Consider the following 18,642-nt stretch of genomic DNA (forward strand, 5'->3'; position numbering starts at 1 on the left):
CAAACATCTTGTCAGAGAGTGGAGATTTCAGTAAAGAATCTTTCAAAGGCTCAGCGATAGAAATGTTTTCAAGAAACTCTGCTCTTTTAGATATGGTGCAAATAGCAATAGAACCCATTAAAAGCAACTGAGATGAACCTAAAGCTTTATCCAGTTGAAGTAAGAAGGATCGTACTTCTGCTGGAACAACCGAATCTTACTGTTAAGCAAATGTCCGGTTGCAGCTAGAAAATGTTCGGCTGTGCCAAGAACTTGAGAAGCACTACGAAGGAGATTCTCAGTCTTTGACCAAACAGGTTGAGTGAGACGAAGACCATCTACTGGCTTTTTTCCCAATAAAGATGACATAGATTTGTCACAACTGGGAACAAGTCTACCCAGTGAAGAATCAAAGATATCAAAATCCTTGTACTTAACCTGATCAGAAAAGGATGACATTCCAAATCCTGAGATATTGTTATTAGCAACCTTTTCACTAGCAGAATTAGCGATACCTTCATTAATAAATTGTAAAGCAAAAGTCATATGGCCAGATTCAGGAAAAGAATTGTGAGAAGTCACAGTATCCTGAGAAATACCACAGGAAGCTTCAAAAGTTGAAGAAGGTTTCTTCGGCTTGGAAGGAGAAAGAAAAGGGATATGTGCTTCATCCCTCATCAAGGTATACACCTTATCCCTAAGATCCTTCAAGGAAGGAGGATCCTCAGTCTCCTTGGTGGGAGGTTGTTGAGCTGACTTAGAAGAAGGCTCAGGGGCCGTCTTCGATACCTTGGGAGAAGAAGAACTTTCAACATCCTCATCAGTGAGGAAAGCCCTTTCATGACTCCCAGGGGAAACAGAAAGCTCGTCATCCTCCCTCTCATCACATTCTACAGACTTAGCTGGAGAAGGTTGATGAGAAGAAACTCTATTTTCCAGTAGAGTCATACGACTGGATAGAGTACTAAATTCAGCCTTGAAAGACTCACCAAAGTCTAAAAGTAACTTCTGTAAACCATCCAAAGGTGATGCATGATCAGAAACCTGAGTACCATGAGAAGAACTAGAAGCTTGAGAGTCAGGTACGGTGGTAGAAGGAGCTACTGCAGAAGTCAAAGATACTGTTACGGGTAGAGCAGGAGCTAAAGGTGGTGCAGTAGCTACCCCAGAAGGGGGACCATAGAAATTGTCCCTATAAGGCCAAAAACCAGGTTGGTTTGGCATAAACCCACCATAAGGGTAAGACTGTGGCCAAGGTGGCTGAGACCATGAGGGTAAAGGTTGTGTGCCCGTGTTGGGAAGCATATACCCACAATAGGATAATGGGGGTCTAGAACCTGGCAAGTTCAAGCCCATAGCTGTACCTGGGACAGAACTAATAGTACCCGCTGAATTAACAGACCTAGATAAAGTATGAGTCACCGAAGCTGACGTAGGTACCCCCCCAAAATGCATGGCCGAACCTTGTGAAAGGGTCGGATAGGTAGCATTACCAGACACCGTTGTCGAAACTCCGGTCAATGTACTGGTAGTTTGGGGGGGACTTAAAGGTAGTGACCCATCTAAGAGATAGTCCGAACCAGGAATACTTACATACGGACTATTCAAATTAAAGTCCATAATAAATTTTACTTTAGTCAAAAACACAAATAATTTGTTTAGAAATTTAAACAAAACAAGGGAATATATTTCCAATAAAATACACAATATATATGAAAAGCAATTAAGCTATTCAAAAAACTAAACACTTCTCTGTTGAATCTGTAAAACTTGATGTGCACGTGTGACCGATGTCGCAGATGGAAATTGAATGGAAGAATATGGGCAAACAGGGGTATATGTCCGGACCAGTGAGAGTACGTTTATTTTTAGTTGGGATTTTCCATCTGACCTATGACGCAATTGGGGTTACACTCAGAATTTATGATGGTAACGTATTTATAGCTATAAAACACAAAAATTTAACTATAACCACTGAACCATGAAAATGAGGTCAAGGTCAGATGACACCTGCCAGTTGGACATGTACACCTTACAGTCCTTCCATACACCGAATATACAAGCCCTATTGCTTATAGTATCTGAGATACGGACTTGACCACCAAAACTTAACCTTGTTCACTGATCCATGAAATGAGGTTGAGGTCAAGTGAAAACTGTCTGACAGACATGAGGACCTTGCAAGGTACGCACATATCAAATATAGTTATCCTATTACTTATAATAAGAGAGAATTCAACATTACAAAAAATCTGAATTTTTTTTCAAGTGGTCACTGAACAATGAAAATGAGGTCAAGGACATTGGACATGTGACTGAAGGAAACTTCGTAACATGAGGCATCTATATACAAAGTATGAAGCATCCAGGTCTTCCACCTTCTAAAATATAAAGCTTTTAAAAAGTGAGCTAACACCGCCGCCGCCGCCGGATCACTATCCCTATGTCGAGCTTTCTGCAACAAAAGTTGCAGGCTCGACAATAAAAACATCAAGAACATAAAAAATAAAGAAATATACATGTATTTATGAATAGTTTTGATGCAAATTTATTTTGTTTTGTTAAAACAGTTGTCTGTAGCTTATATCAACATTGATTTAATTCTGTCTATTTTTGGATATGATTGTGGTTACTTGAAGGTACAATTTTCTGAAAGTTTTGGCTCAAGTTTTGTGCTTGCTGTTTTATATTAAGTATGTGCAATTAATAATGAAATTATTAAAAGTTCTTCCCAACAGGGAGTAGCTTACTCTGTACGACTGCTTCTCTTATATTAGGCCCTAGCCCCTGTCAAGACAGTTTTTGTTCTTCTGAGATAATTAAAGATGTTTGACATTGAAATTAAATTTGCTTTATTGTAGTTTGCTATACATTTGTTTGAATGAAAAACTCACGATTATTCCATCCTTGAACACTTGGTCTATAAGGGGCTCTTTCAACATCACACTTTGGACCACTAAAGAAATCAGTGAGTTTTAGCTGTTCAAGGATAAAATTAACTGCAGCATCTTTTAAACCTTTTGTGAAATCAATGTCTACATCTTCTAACCATTCCTTAGGATTGAAATCTGTAATAATTAATAAATAAACTTCTTGATAACATCTACATATATGCATAAATGAGTAAATTATAGCATTAAAAGTTATAAGTTGTGCTTTTATTTCTGAATACTGAATACTTGTTAATGTTAATCATGATAATGGGTTAGAATAATTTCATAATAAATGAAAATGAAATAATTCTGAGTGCAGCAAATCTATGATTGACTGTCTGAAATTGTGCAGATCCTGCATACACAATTGTCAGTGTTTTGCGACTAATTTTTAGGATTATGCAGTAGCAGTTTTTTCTTTCAGTTGCATCAGAATGGAGATTACAGTATTGTATTTGAAGATTCGAAGGAATAGTTTTTTTGTAAATATAATTCATACAGGAATAATGAAATATTATTTGGATATTAAAACTTATAAAGGAACAATTGAAAACTACATACTACTAAACCCAGTTATTCTAAATTAATTAAACTTTTCTCATTTAGATAGCATTAATCTATCACAGCTATTGTTTTGGCAGATATACTCACAAGAAACAATCAACAAAATTAATCAACTTCAGCTTACCTGGAATCAAACCTGTAAAATTTCTGGAACAAATTGGAATTTCATGCTGGTTTAAAACCTGAAGACCATTTTCTGGGAAGCAATACTTAACATTATCCATTGGGATGCATATATCTATCTTCAGATCTATCACAAATCCTTTTCCTTCTTCTAATTTGTCAACTTTGTATCTTCAAATATATATTATACATATTAAAAAAAACCAATTAGCATGATTTCTGTCTGTTATATCTGTTTTTTTTATGGTTTGTAATACTAGCAAATTATCAGATCTTTTTTTTATAGGGGGGCGGGGGGTTGTAAACACAGTTTAATAGTTGTTTCATAGACAATTTTAACATTTGGAAAAAGATACAAATTTTTCTACATCATATATATAATAATATAATGAATACATATTTGTTTTTGCATTCCTTTGCGGGTTTAATTTATCTTTTGATATTTATCTTTTGATATATGGTAGAGCATAATTTAAAGTTCCTTCTAATTCTACAGAATTGGACAGAAAAAAATCATTTAGATATGTTAACACTTAATTTTTTAACCCCCTAATTTGATTTTTTTTGTCATTTATTCAGGATTATTTATTGCTGTGTTGTTTTTTTTTCTCTTTTTCCTGGGATAATATTTTTTGTGGGTAAACGTAAACCATTTAAGAAGTAGAAATTTTCTAAAGACTTGTATGTAGACTTGGCTATTTATTTAAGAATTGATTGCTTCTTTTAGTAGCTTCGTTGGGGTGCAAAAGCGTTGACAGAAGTACATTTTGTATGAAGCGCTGCATACTAAAAATGTGCGCACGGTCAACGCTTTTACAACCCTATGAAGTTACAAAAAGAAGAATTGAATACTTATAATTAAACTTTTTATCTAGGATCATGAAAACACAATTTTTATCAAGTTTTTTTTTAATTTACCGTTGCACTTTATTGTGGGACCCTGTGTAATTATGAATGATAAATTTTATTGTGTAATCAATTGCTTAAGGATTAATGCAAGATTGCAGTGTAGCCATTCAGAATAACGTATTATAATGAAACATACATCTAATGTAATTATTACTCAATGAACATATAAAACATTCTTCTTGCAGCATTTAAAAGACCAATATGATGATTATATGTTCATTGATAACCTTACCTTATTATAATAGGAGCAATGTCACCTATTCCAATTGGCAGCTCATTTTCTACTCCTAAAAGTTGAAAAAAAAAATTGTTAATATTATTTTTGGTGTTTTGGAATGCATCTTAAAAAAAATAAATATGTTTACTTTTAGTGCCATTAATCAATAAAAGTATATTTAGGGAAATATCTTTTCAACTTAGTTTGAAGTTGTTTACTTTACAACTTTTAACAGAGTAACTAACCCAATTCTGAATAAATACCATTATTCTACAAAATGATGGACATTGGCTAAGCTAAGGGACGACATCAAAAGTTCAATGAAGGATAAAAAACTTAATTCATATAGTTTTTTCACTGACCCCCCCTACCCCCCTCTTAACTTAATTTGGGAAAAATTGATTGCCCAATAAGGATATATGTAATACCAATGTCAATTTATACAAAACTTGCAGTAATTTGACCCCCACCCCCAAACTATTTGAATTAAGTTTTTTATCCTTCATTGATTTTTTGATGTCATCCCTAATGCCAAAAACATTTTAAGGTAGCTTGTTTCACTGTGTTAAAATTTGCTGGATTTATGATGTTGAATACTGCAGTTGATGTTTTGATAGCTTTTTCAGTTAAAGCTTTTTATGTGCTGATTTATAAAGCCCCATATAATGCTTAAACTGGTCAGCTTCATTTGAAACATAGCAGAGCCATTGATACAAATGTTTTTACATATTTCTAGGTCCATTTCAAACATATATGGTATGGTATCAGTTCATTATTGAAATAAGTATTCATATTCATGTTAAAAAGATAATTATAAAATTGAGATGACATAAATTTCCAAACTTACCCCAGTCATAATTGAGAAGAACTGTTTTATGATAGTATGAACCAAAACTGATCTCGATTTCAAAATCACAAGGACTCAGTTTAAATCCAAATGGAATATTAAAGGTTACATCATCTCCATTAAATGGAAGCTTGAATTTCAATCCAACACAACAGCTTAGTCCTAAACAGTTATCAGTTAGTTTACACTGTAATATTCCTTTTAAGGCATTTGGAATCTTGAATACAGAAGTGCAGTCTACAAAATATAATAACAACTGGTAATATTAAGAACTTATAAAATCTTATCTGTAAAATTTGTAAATGTTTTTAAAATTACAAGCATAAAAAAACATGAAATGTCATGGTATATTTTTGGATTTTTTTTGTTGTTTTTTCATTTCATTTCTTGTTTCTTGTTCTACGGATTTTTGGACTCCAAAAATTGGGGCAAGTGAGCGATTTGAAAATTGTCATAATATTTAATTTGAAAATTTTTGAGGCGAAGCTTGAAAAGGAAAGGCGAGCGATTATAATTTTTTTTTGTAAACATACAATAGTAGGTTTTGACAATATCAAAACTTGATTTATCACTTGTACTCTGACATTTCTTTAATTTATGAAGTGTTATTTCCCTGTTCACCAAGAAATAATTGAATAATAAGATGTGGTATATGCATGTGTGCCAATGAGACAATTCTCCATTGAAGTCATAATCAGGTTGGGAACAACCCCTCAATTTTATAAAATATCCCTTTATGAGGGGTCAATATAAGTTATAATATATTTTTTTGTAAACATGGTAAAAAACACTTTTTTAGTGCAAAAGGGCTCATATTTTCCCAAGAACTATATATCTATCTGGTATTTAATGGTCAAAACATGTCCAAATATTTTGTAATATTTATGGACTTTAACCATGTTAGCTAGCACACATCATTTACTTTTATATTATTCAAAATAAGTGGACCCCTCTTTTAGAAGTTGTTTCAAATATGATGTATTTCTGCTCTTTTGTAAGTAAAAAATTCTAAGCTTTTCCAAGGATACAAATCCTTGTTTTTTTCTATTTCATACATGTGATTCTTCCGGCGGGAGTTAAAATCTCCCGCTTTTCAGACCCTCTTCCGTCCCTCCCGTTAAAATTTGAAATCTTCCGTTTTTGGAAAATGTCAATCTCGAAAAAATTTCAGTAGACATTTCTGTTTACAAAATAGATACGGACAGGGAAAAAGTCCGAGAAACTCTAAATTGATATGGGAAAAGTCCGAGAAAAACGGAAGTTTCCTGTATTGGAAATTGTGTCAAAAAAGGTAAATAGGAAAATAGCCTCAAGTATTTAATGAAGGTGTTGAGGATTATAGACTGTATAAACAACAATAAAAGATGATTGGCATTTACCTAGTAATCAACTAGCTAGTTAAATATACATGTCTGGATGATTAAAAGTGATACTGACAATGGAACAGTTGTATAAACATCGACTTTATAAATTGTGATGCTGTTGAAAACATGAAACAGACTTAGTTTATACTGAACCTCAAAGACAATAAAATCAACTCAAATATGATATTTATGTCTTGTCTTCTATCTAGGCCAATGGAATACCTATATAAGTGTGTTTGTCTTATAATTTGATAAAATACAAACTGTATCATGTTATCACCAAATACATGTACCCCAGCAAGACACAGTATCTAGCCAAATTTAAAAATGGTGCAAGTCCAGTGCCAAGGGTCAAGACAATGCTTACTACACTTCATGCAAAGCTGACTATGGGGCCCTAATTACTTGACCAAAAATATGGAGACAGCTACCCACCAGAAAGCCCACAACTCTATCAATTCAACACCTTCTTTTACAAACATGTTCAGCAGTGGTACTAAAGTTCACTTTAACTTTGAACTATATATGATGAATAAATATTTGACCCCCCCCTTATCTTCTATTTTACTGAGTAAAAATTACTATGCAGGTGCTTGAAGGTATGAAATCATTGTTGTTTTTTTTTAACAAAAAAGGAAGATATGCAGTTTAAACACACACAAAAAAACCATTGAGTACGTCGATAAAAAATCTCCAGTTATGAGGCCCAAACTCCAGCTGAAAATTTCCAAATCTCCAGTTGTGGCTTGACAACTCTGTCACATGTATGCTATTTTCTTTTCTACAACAGTAAAATGACCTCTTGCCTAAGGGAGGGTTGTTCCTAACCAGTGATAATAACAAATTCAGGTCATAGTTCTGCCTTTATCACAGGGCTTTGACCCAGACCAAACAGCAAGCTATAAGGGCAAAAGGGACCCCAATTTACTAGTGTTCACAATTCAAACAGGAAAAACAACGATTTAATTTATATATACAAATGGAGAAATACCTATGAACCACATCAACAAACGATAACTACGGAACAACAGACCCCCGATACAATCCCCACATGCAGTGGATATGGATAGTTTTGTTCCGCCAGCATGCAATATAATTACAGTTGAAGGCAACTCTTCTCCTTCAGAAGTTCTACGTACTTTATTCTGACAACGAACATTTTTTGATGGGGAATGTAAGTAAGGGGGGAAGAAAACTAATGTACAGGCATTTTCTCCTGTTATATATTTATATCGGAGCACTCCAATTTGGGATATATGAGTATAATGATTAATCAAATTTTTACACAGATATTTACACAGTGTGGTGGGGTGCTTATAAGTTTAAAATCATTAAATACAGGCAAGACATTTTAAAACAAGTGTTAATAATCTTTTTATAATATTTCCAAAAAAAAATCGTTGCGTGAAATGGACATGATTACATTTCCCGATGCGGGAATATATTAAAAAAACAAATTCTGATTTAAAAAAAATAAGTGCGGGTGGGTCCGTCGAACAAGGAATCAAATTGGTACGGCCTTAGGACACTTTTAATATTACATTTCTTTTAACATTTTGTTTAAGTTATGCATGTATCAATTCATGATAAACAACAATTGAGTCGTAAAACTGGTGTAGAAAATAAATTTTCATTGTACATCTTGATATCATAATAGTGCATTTTTCTCATTTAATATAAATATTTCTCCAATTTCATGTTGTGACCAATTGGATACATTTTGATTTACCACACATTTATTTGCCTGTTGTAATATTTACATTTTGAAAAATGCATGCAGTATTTTCCTTTGAATCAGATCCTACCACTTAATCCTGTTGGCCACAATAATATGTATTTACCCTATATTGCTATATTTTGAAATTTTAATAGGCTTGTTACACTTCTTATGTCCAGGTTTGAAATATTAAACATTACGATAATAAACTATGTGGTGTGGCAGACTCTATACACAATTCATATAGAAGTGATCTTCCAAAGTTCAAAAATTACCTTGTCCAGTTTCAGGTAAATCACAGGTTGAAGTGTCTGTTAATATACTCTGAAAGCAAAATAAAGAATGACAAGTGTGTTTTTTGTGGGTTATAATTATAAAATATTTATTTAAGCTAGAAGAATTCAATAAATTTATGTATCAGTCTCAGGTTTATGCTGTAGGCAGTATTTCCACTCATTTACATTTGTCATTATAAAAAGATTTGATTTGTGTATGAAAGTAAAAATCACAAGTATTGAGGAACGACAGTAATTCCTTTAAACTAATTTCTTATTTTCTTAAAAACACTAATTTTGATCACTAGTACTACAGTATACAAACTTACATAGATTCCCAACTTTCTTAAAATTATATTGAATGCTTCTGCTGTTAGTCTGCCACCTATAGCATCTATCATATCAGAAATAGAATTCCCACCTGAAAATAATTTATAAAGACTGTATAGCACAAAAAAGTCATCTAAGTAAAATAGAAATTCAAATTTCATATGAGCAATTGTTGCCTGCATACTGTTCAGTGACAAATATTTCAACAAATTTATGACAATTTTCAGTAAAAGATGCATCTTGCATTTATAAATATCGAAATTGGGCTTAGATATAAATATAAATAATTTTAAAAATTTCATGATATTGGTTAACGAGTTTTTGAGTCATTGTATGACATGTAGACCACAGATGGACAGACAGCAACGGTATATAATACTTCCCATAAATGGACATGTAAAAATACACTTTTGTTTGGTTATTTAAAAATATCTTAGAGAAATGAATGCTTTAGAGCAAATTCAGTGTGTTTTCCAATTAATATTTCTAAGGGGCATAACTCGTTAAAAATATTTCAAAAGCACTTATTATACCAATTGTTAAAGACACTGCTGATATAAACCTATGAGAAACAAGAATGTGTCCCAAGTACACAGATGCCCCATCCGCACTATCATTTTCTATGTTGAGTGAACAATGAAAATTGGGTAAAATCTCTAATTTTGGCATTAAAATTGGAAAGATCATATCACAGGGAACATGTTTACTAAGTTTCAAGTTGATAGGACTTCAACATCATCAAAAACTACCTCCACCAAAAACCTTTCACCTGAAGCGGGACAGACGGACAAACAAACAGATGGACGAACAGATGCACAGACCAGAAAACATAATGCCCATAAATGGAGCGTAAAAATTACACAAAATTCAGGCAAGAGTTGTACACATGGGAGTTTTTTATTTAACTTTTATTGAAACAGACAAACAATGCAAACATATTGCATAAACCCACTAGACTGAGTAAGGGTTTTACCTGGCCATGTAAAATTTTCATTACATATTGGTATTGGAATCTCCATATCCTGAACAAACATTGTATCATCAAGTATACAGGTTCCTGCTATACACAGTTTCATTCCAAAATCTACTTTAAAGACTTTCTTATCATCATCTTTATCTACTTTGACCCTGTCAACACATTTTAACCAAGGAATTAAGTACATAGAAAATCTATGATGCAATAAACATTGAGATAAAATATAAGAATCGTATGTAATTTTATGGACCTGAGCAAGTTGGATTATATGTTATATTAAAATATTTAACAAGTCATGCAGTTACATTTCAGTTTCTTTCACTAAAGATCAATAATGTCATAGTACTTAAATTGCACCTATTTAGCCAAAAAAGCAGTAAAAATCTTGCAAATTTTCTTACAGAATAATCAATTTGTATTTTTATTATTAGACATTACTTACATCTTTCAAATAGGTAAATATATTTAAATATTCACAAAAGGTTCTCAGTAAATACCAATAAATTAAGTATAAACCGGCAAAAGTAAAATCTACGGAAATGTTGCCATGCAACTTCCTGGCAACATCCACAAAAAGTAATCTTTTAAAAATGAGCAAATAAAATGTTTCATTTTGTATTGTGTGGGATATATATCATTTCTCTAATTTATAGATAAATCTATACAAATTGGTTTTTTTCTTTTTGGCATTGCACCTGATAATGTATGTGATCCCTGTACTGTTTATGACATGATTTTTATATTAAAATCTTCTATACAGGGTTGCAACCAACACTAAATAAGTTTAGAACAATGACTTTGATAAATATTTGTTTCAGATCTACAATGCAACAACATGCAGTGTGTTCATACCCAGTGATCCGAATATAAACTTACAAAATATGAATATTATCTGTAACTGAATATCTTTCAACCTGACCTGTAATTATAAAAATGCTTGTATTTTTTTCATATGCCAATTAACCCACGTATCATTTAAAGCAAATACTGTAAATTCAGAAATAATTGCAAGGTTTTTATTATAAATACACAAAATGTGACTGAATGTATCACAATAGTAAGAAGTCACATTCTTTTATCCCATACATAAACTGTATGAAGGTTTTGCTGAAAATGTAAAAATGAATCTCACATTTTAGTCCATTCTCCAAAATCTGCAGTAATATTACTGCACACTATAATTTCTGAATTCACAGAAACTTCAAACTTTTAACTACTTTAAATTCAGAAATCATTACGAAGACTTTATCATTGAGAATAATGCAACTAGATGAGTGTCGCAATTTAATAATAAAAAAAAACTTGCATTCAGGTATCTAATACATACATGTACATTAGTAGGTCCGAGACCACAATTGTCGTCCCTTGATTTTCGTTGTTCACGAATATAGTCCCTAGTGTTGACAGTGGGTTACTTGCCATTAATTTGTATACCCCTTCCAAATTTATTTCTCCATGTTTAATGCCTCAAATTGCAAGTAGGGGGGTGAAATTACACTGTAAAAAAATTTGGTTCCAGAATTTTAAAGGAAAGTAGTGATTTGGTCCAGCTGAAAAAAGTTGAAAATTAGCACTTCGGAAGCTGTCAAAAGATTTCAAGACACCTTAAACATAAAATTGTCCATATTTTGAGTTAGAGCCGATGAAGTTTTCTATAATTTTGATATAATTTGTCCCAAAAGTAGTACAACACACTGTCAAAAGTTTCTTTGAGAAAGCGCAGATGGGATTTTTTAAATTTTCATTTATGTTCTAAAAGAAATGCACTACGAAATAATTGTGTTCTCGGACCAGTATGCAAATTTCCTGGAAATCATAAAAATTAGTCTTGCATTTTTGTCCATTCTTCAAAAATAACAAAAATAAATGCAAACAATAGTTTCTGAATTTATAATAAAACATAAACTTATCACTGTTAAGCTGCTTTCAAAATATAAAGTTGTTCTGTTTTATACAAGTTCCTGAGATTAGAATGATAAGTTTGATAAAAGTACATGTATGTGTAGGATAAATGAACAGACAGAAGAACAAACAGTTGGACATAGTAATTGCAATATAACCCACCTCAAGAGAGGTTTAACATCATTTGAAGACTATCATGCATCACACAAATTAATTTTGTGGTTTCTTTGAATTGAATAATTTGTACTAAGTTTTTGACCATGACTTTCATTGTAAGGTTTTCTTTTGTATATGTGACACACCTTCTAGAAGTGGTTATTTGTCCGAAGTTTCATCCCCGAACTTCAAGAAGATTTAAAGCTTTTAAAAATTTTTGTACATATACACACTACAAAAACTCTTTTGAGACATACAGACAAGATGATTACTATAAGCCTACAGCTAATTCATCTGAGGGACTTAATAAAATATTGTACTGAGTTAAGTCAGTTTAAACTGAACCCAGATAACTGAATTTCACACTTCACCAATATGGTTTTAATTTATATCCTATTTGTGTATTGTAATTGCATTGTTTAAAGCTCCAAATGTGTATTTCAACAAGCCCTGTCAGAGCAATCAAAACTTATAGTTTATGTTATGCATGTGAAGTGATATTTAGAAATTGATTACCTAAGCTGATCACATTGTCAAAAAAAAATGACCCCAAAGTTTTTGATAAAAAACATTAAGCTTAAGGTGTTTAGCTATATAGGTTATCAGAGAGATAATTAAACTTACCCCAATTATAGTCTATGAGTATTATTGAATCATTCATTCCTTCAAAACCATATTTCAACACAAAGCTGCAGAAATCTATTTCAACAAAGGCATTGAAAGCCTTTGTTATCACGTTTTTGAAAACTTCAATTGAAAAGTCAACACAGGCATCGATACGTTGACAGTCAGGAGACACAGAGTAGTACATATGCTTTTGTAATGTACTGCTGGTAATTTCTGGCAACATCCATGTTTTTCCATTCAGTTGACAGGCTAAAAAATATGAAATTGTGAAGAACAGATCTTATTGAGCTAGTAATAAAAAGTTTGTCTTCTAGTTATCTGGGTACAGTGACCTATAGTTGTTAATGTCTGTGTCATTTTGGTCTTTTGTGGAGAGTAGTCTCATTGACAATCATACCACATCCTCTTTTTTATATTTGTCAACATTTAGGCTGTTCTTTCAATGTGTCAGTCTTCATGTTAGGATCTGACAAATATGTACAATTTAGATTCAATAAAATCTAACAAAGAAAGTAGGAGTTTCATGCTGAAAGTCCAAAGGAGAATTACTCTATTATTTGTTGGTAAACTATAGTGCCCCACTTACATGTCCATTTTAATTTTAAAATGTACTGTTTCTTGAACATCTGATGAGGCATGTTCCCTTACTAAGCAGTATCAAATTTTCTAAGTTCAAGAGCAAAATTCCAAAAATACATAGTTGACACACCATCAACTGTAATCGACATATGGATCCAGGACTCAGAAGTTGAATTGGACATTAGTATTCCAAACGCTTCAATCTCTGAATTGTATTAGTATTAGAAGTTAGTATGTAAACTATTACACACTCATTGAAAAATATTTGTTTGTACAAAAAGAGTTAAACAAAAAATTCTATGAAGAGATTAAGCCTTACTTCTATCATCCTGTAAGATGCGTCGAACTTTTTCTCCTCTTGTACCTGTTGAATTAAGCTCCCTTGCCTTCAGTTCCTTTGTTATTTGTGTAGATGTCATATTATGTGGTCTGGAGCAAGGTTTAGTGGTAGTCAAATAACCAAGTATCTGGGAAAATATAACTTAATGATAGACTTCACACAATATACATAACTTATAGAGAAAACATTAGAACAGTATTTGTTTTTCAAAGAAGTCACATTTTTTGTCGAGCCTGCAACTTTTGTTGCAGAAAGCTCGACATAGGGATAGTGATCCGGCTGCGGTGTTAGCTAACTTCTTAAAAGCTTTACATTTCAGAAGGTGAAAGACCTGGATGCTTCATACTTTGTATATAGATGCCTCATGTTACGAAGTTTCCGTCAGTCACATGTCCAATGTCCTTGACCTCATTTTCATGGTTCAGTGACCACTTGAAAAAAAAGTTCAAATTTTTTGTAATGTTGAATTCTTTCTTATTATAAGTAATAGGATAACTATATTTCATATGTGCGTACCTTGCAAGGTCCTAATGTCTGTCAGACAGTTTTCATTTGACCTGGACCTCATTTCATGGATCAGTGAACAAGGTTAAGTTTTGGTGGTCAAGTCCATATCTCAGATACTATAAGCAATAGGGCTAGTATATTCGGTGTATGGAAGGATTGTAAGGTGTACATGTCCAACTGGCAGGTGTCATCTGACCTTGACCTCATTATCATGGTTCAGTGGTTATAGTTAAATTTTTGTGTTTTGGTCTGTTTTTCTCATATTATATGCAATAGGTCTACTATATTTGTTGTATGGAATGATTGTAAGGTGTACATGTCTAGCGGGCAGATGTCATGTGACCTTGACCTCATTTTCATGGTTCAGTGGTCAATGTTAAGTTTTTGAGTTTTGGTCTTTTTATCTAATACTATATGCTATAGGTCAACTATATTTGGTGTATGGAAATATTTTATGATCTTTATGTCAGTCGCGCAGGTTTTCTTTGACCGTGACCTCATTTTCACGGTTCATTGCACTGTGTTAAGTCTTTGTGTTTTGGTCTATTTTTCTTAAACTATAAGTAATAGGTCAACTATATATGTTGTATAGAAGCATTGTTAGCTGTACATGTCTGCCTGGCATGGTTCATCTGACCTTGACCTCATTTTCAAGGTTCATTGGTCTTTGTTTAGTTATCTTGGTTAATGTTAAGTTTATTTGACAGTTGTTACAAAGCTTAACTTTATACTTAGGACTATCAACATAATATCAATGATTAGTATAGAAGGCGAGACATTTCAGCGTGTGCACTCTTGTTTACTTATTTAATAAGTGGTAAATCAACAAGAATTATTTCATGATAACTCTGAAGTCTTTTTGTAGTCGAAGAGAAAAGAAATATGTACAGTAACCCATCACTCCCCCATCAAAACTAATGGAGTAGTGCACTTCCACATTTCAGAAACCTTAAGACATAATACCATAATAACAATAATATCCACAACAAACCCATGCTATTTAAACTATTATTCACCATAAATTTTGTTGTTGGAGAGGATAATTTGTTTTTTGATAATACTATTATTATAATCCTGGGATATATTGCACAGCAAGTCACCCCTCTACTAATTGAGCTAACAAATTTCATAAATAGACTTCATGTTAAACATGCTGGAAAAGATATTTTGAAAATTTTGCTTAGCCATGGTATTTTGACCCCCCTGTGATATATTGAACCCCCTACTTAAAACCACAAATTAAAAAAAATGATAGCCAATAAATTGTAAATAAGATTATCGGCAATACTATTTATCAAAAACAGGGGGGTTCAATATACCGCAGGGGGGTTCAAAATACCATATGTGAAAAATGACCCCGGGGTCAAAATACCATATGGTATAATGACCCGGGGGTCATTTTACCGCATGGTATTTTGACCCCGGGTTCACTTTTTAGGGGGTTCAAAATACCATATGACACCGGCTTGTGAACTTCTTCTCTACAAGCCAACTGAATCCAACTAAAAATTTGGTAAAATTGGGCTTTAGGATTCAAATGTTTAGCGCGAAGACTGTAAATACAGCTTAAAGGCATTATTTATAAGAAAGGGAAAGCATGGCTACACTATTAAAAGTTAAAAGTACCTCTTTTATTCCCAAAATTTCAATTAACTTTTCTTGGAATTCTTCCAAAGTTTTTTTCAACACTTCTTTAGCTTCTTTCTTCAAATCCTCTATCATTCCTGTTGTATTAAATGCGTCTTGTAAATTAACTGAAAAAAAAATGTACAGATCTTAAAACTCAAGAAGAAAATAATACTAATCCCTAATAGAATAAAATACAAACTCATTGTGTACTTAATGCAAGACACGTGTCTTCCTGATTCATAGGGGCCTCAGTGGTCCAGTGTTCTAAGTAATTGAACTGTTGTATCGCTAGCTAGTCAACACTGAAGTTGTGCGTTCGAAATCCTAAACAGAGCAGGTGCACTCTATTCCAATCTTCATTAACTATGATTATCAGATTTGGTTCTCTCCCAACAATGTGGCTTCCTCCACCAAAACAAAATTGACTGACATAAATTGCACAAGTGTTTAAAGTGGCATTAAACACCAATCAATCAATCCTGATTTTTAATTACACTTAAAACATTAAGTGATAAGTAGAATCAAATAATAGATGAAATTCAGATACATAAAATCAGGAATTTTATATATGTAAAGTAGAAGCAAAAAAAGAAAGTTTCAATAGCTACATGTACAAGGTGGAATTAATGGATTATCTGAATAAAGTACTATGTGTCTTATATATATTAAAGGGGCAATAGCTACTAGAGGCTCTAAGGAGCCTGTGTCGCTCACCTTGGTATATGTGCATATGAAACAAAGGACACAGATGGATTCATGACAAAATTGTGTTTTGGTGATGGTGATGTGTTTGTAGATCTTATTTTTCTGAACAATCTTGCTGCTTACAACTATACTACATCTATAATGAACGTGGCCCAGAAGTGACGGTGGAAAATACTTTGTAAAAATTTACAAAATTTATGAAAATTGGTAAAAATTGACTAAAAAGGTCAATAACTCTTTAAGGGGTCAATTGACCACTTTGGTCATGTTGACTTATATGTAGCTCTTTCTTTGCTGTACAATATTGCTGTTTACAGTTTATCTCCATCTATAATAATATTCAAGATAATAACCAAAAGCAGCAAAATTTCCTTAAAATTACCAATTCAGGGGCAGCAACCCAACAACCGGTTTTCTGAAAATTTCAGGGCAGATAGATGATGACTTGATGAAACAATTTTACCGATGTAAGATTTGCTCTAAATGCTTTAGTTTCAGAGTGAGTTATAAGCAAAAATCTACATTTTACCCCTATGTTCTATTTTTAGCCATGGTGGCCATCTTGGTTGGTTGGCCAGGTCACCCTACAAATTTTGAAACTAAATTCCCCATTGATGATTGTGGCCAAGTTTGGTTTAATTTGGCCCAGTGGTTTCAGAGGAGAAGATTTTGTAAAAGTTAACGACGACGACGACGGACGACAAATGACGGTCGCCAAGTGATGAGAAAGTCAACAAGAGGCTCTCAAGAGCCTGAATCGCTCACCTGAATTTTTTTGGTTTAATCTCTCATCAATGATTATTTTGGCTTTTCAATTTATTTAAATGTTCTTTGAATCGTCCTATTTTCTTCAAAAGCAAAAAAAAAAATCATTTTCTCCTATGTTCTATTTTAGCCATAGGAGCTATGTTTCTTGACATACAAGGAAATGAAATATAAAATTTATACTAGATACTCTGAAACTCTGAAACTCATTTAGCCTAAGTTTGGCTGAAATTGATACAGCAGTTTCATAAGAGAAGATTTTTTAAAGTAAGTCAACATGATGAACAAATTGTGAAAAAAGTCTTTAAAGGGCAATAACTCCTAAAGAGGTCAATTGACAATTTTGGTCAAATTGACTTATTTGTAGATCTTACTTTGCTGATCATATTTGCTGTTTACAGTTTATCTTTATCTATAATAATATTCAAGATAATGACCAAAAACTGCAAAATTTCCTTAAAATTACCAATTAAGTGGCAGCAACCCAACAATTGGATGTTTGATTCATCTGAAAATTTCAGGGCTGATAGATATTGACCTAATGAACATTTTTACTCCATGTCAGATTTGCTCTTAATGCTTTCGTTTTTGAGATATAAGCCAAAAACTGCATTTGCCCCCTATGTTCTATTTTAAGTAACGGCGGCCATGTTTTTTGACGGATCAAAAATCAAAGCACACACTTTGTGCAGGATAATCTAAGGAATAACCATGCTAAGTTTTAACCAAATCCATTCAGTAGTTTCAGAGGAGAAGATTTTTTAAAGTTAGCAAATATGATGAACAAATTGTGAAAAATTGTCATTAAAGGACAATAACCCCTTAAGGGGTCAATTGACAATTTTGGTCATATTAACTTATTTGTAGATCTTACTTTGCTGATCTTTTTTGCTGTTTACAGTTTATCTTTATCTATAATAATATTCAAGATAATGACCAAAAACTGCAAAATTTCCTTAAAATTACCAATTAAGTGGCAGCAACCCAACAATTGGATGTTTGATTCATCTGAAAATTTCAGGGCTGATAGATATTGACCTAATGAACATTTTTACTCCATGTCAGATTTGCTCTTAATGCTTTCGTTTTTGAGATATAAGCCAAAAACTGCATTTGACCCCTATGTTCTATTTTAAGTAACGGCGGCCATGTTTTTTGACGGATCAAAAATCAAAGCACACACTTTGTGCAGGATAAT

At 32.7% G+C, this 18,642-nt stretch overlaps 1 protein-coding gene across 1 annotated transcript in view; it reads right to left on the reverse strand.

Annotated features, from left to right (window-relative positions):
- Positions 1-18,642, reverse strand: part of LOC139501253 (uncharacterized) — a 599,145-nt gene that overhangs the window by 512,736 nt on the left and 67,767 nt on the right. The window contains exons 34-44 of the mRNA XM_071290273.1: positions 15,972-16,099; positions 13,818-13,965; positions 12,917-13,168; positions 11,111-11,153; positions 10,232-10,386; positions 9,258-9,349; positions 8,929-8,977; positions 5,573-5,809; positions 4,741-4,795; positions 3,601-3,770; positions 2,874-3,047 (exon numbers count right to left, since the gene is read on the reverse strand). Of these exons, the coding sequence (XP_071146374.1) occupies positions 2,874-3,047; positions 3,601-3,770; positions 4,741-4,795; positions 5,573-5,809; positions 8,929-8,977; positions 9,258-9,349; positions 10,232-10,386; positions 11,111-11,153; positions 12,917-13,168; positions 13,818-13,965; positions 15,972-16,099 (1,503 nt within the window). The remainder of the gene's footprint in view (positions 1-2,873; positions 3,048-3,600; positions 3,771-4,740; positions 4,796-5,572; positions 5,810-8,928; positions 8,978-9,257; positions 9,350-10,231; positions 10,387-11,110; positions 11,154-12,916; positions 13,169-13,817; positions 13,966-15,971; positions 16,100-18,642) is intronic.

This window comes from Mytilus edulis, chromosome 13, assembly GCF_963676685.1.
Source record: "Mytilus edulis chromosome 13, xbMytEdul2.2, whole genome shotgun sequence".
Taxonomy (NCBI): Eukaryota; Metazoa; Mollusca; class Bivalvia; order Mytilida; family Mytilidae; genus Mytilus; species Mytilus edulis.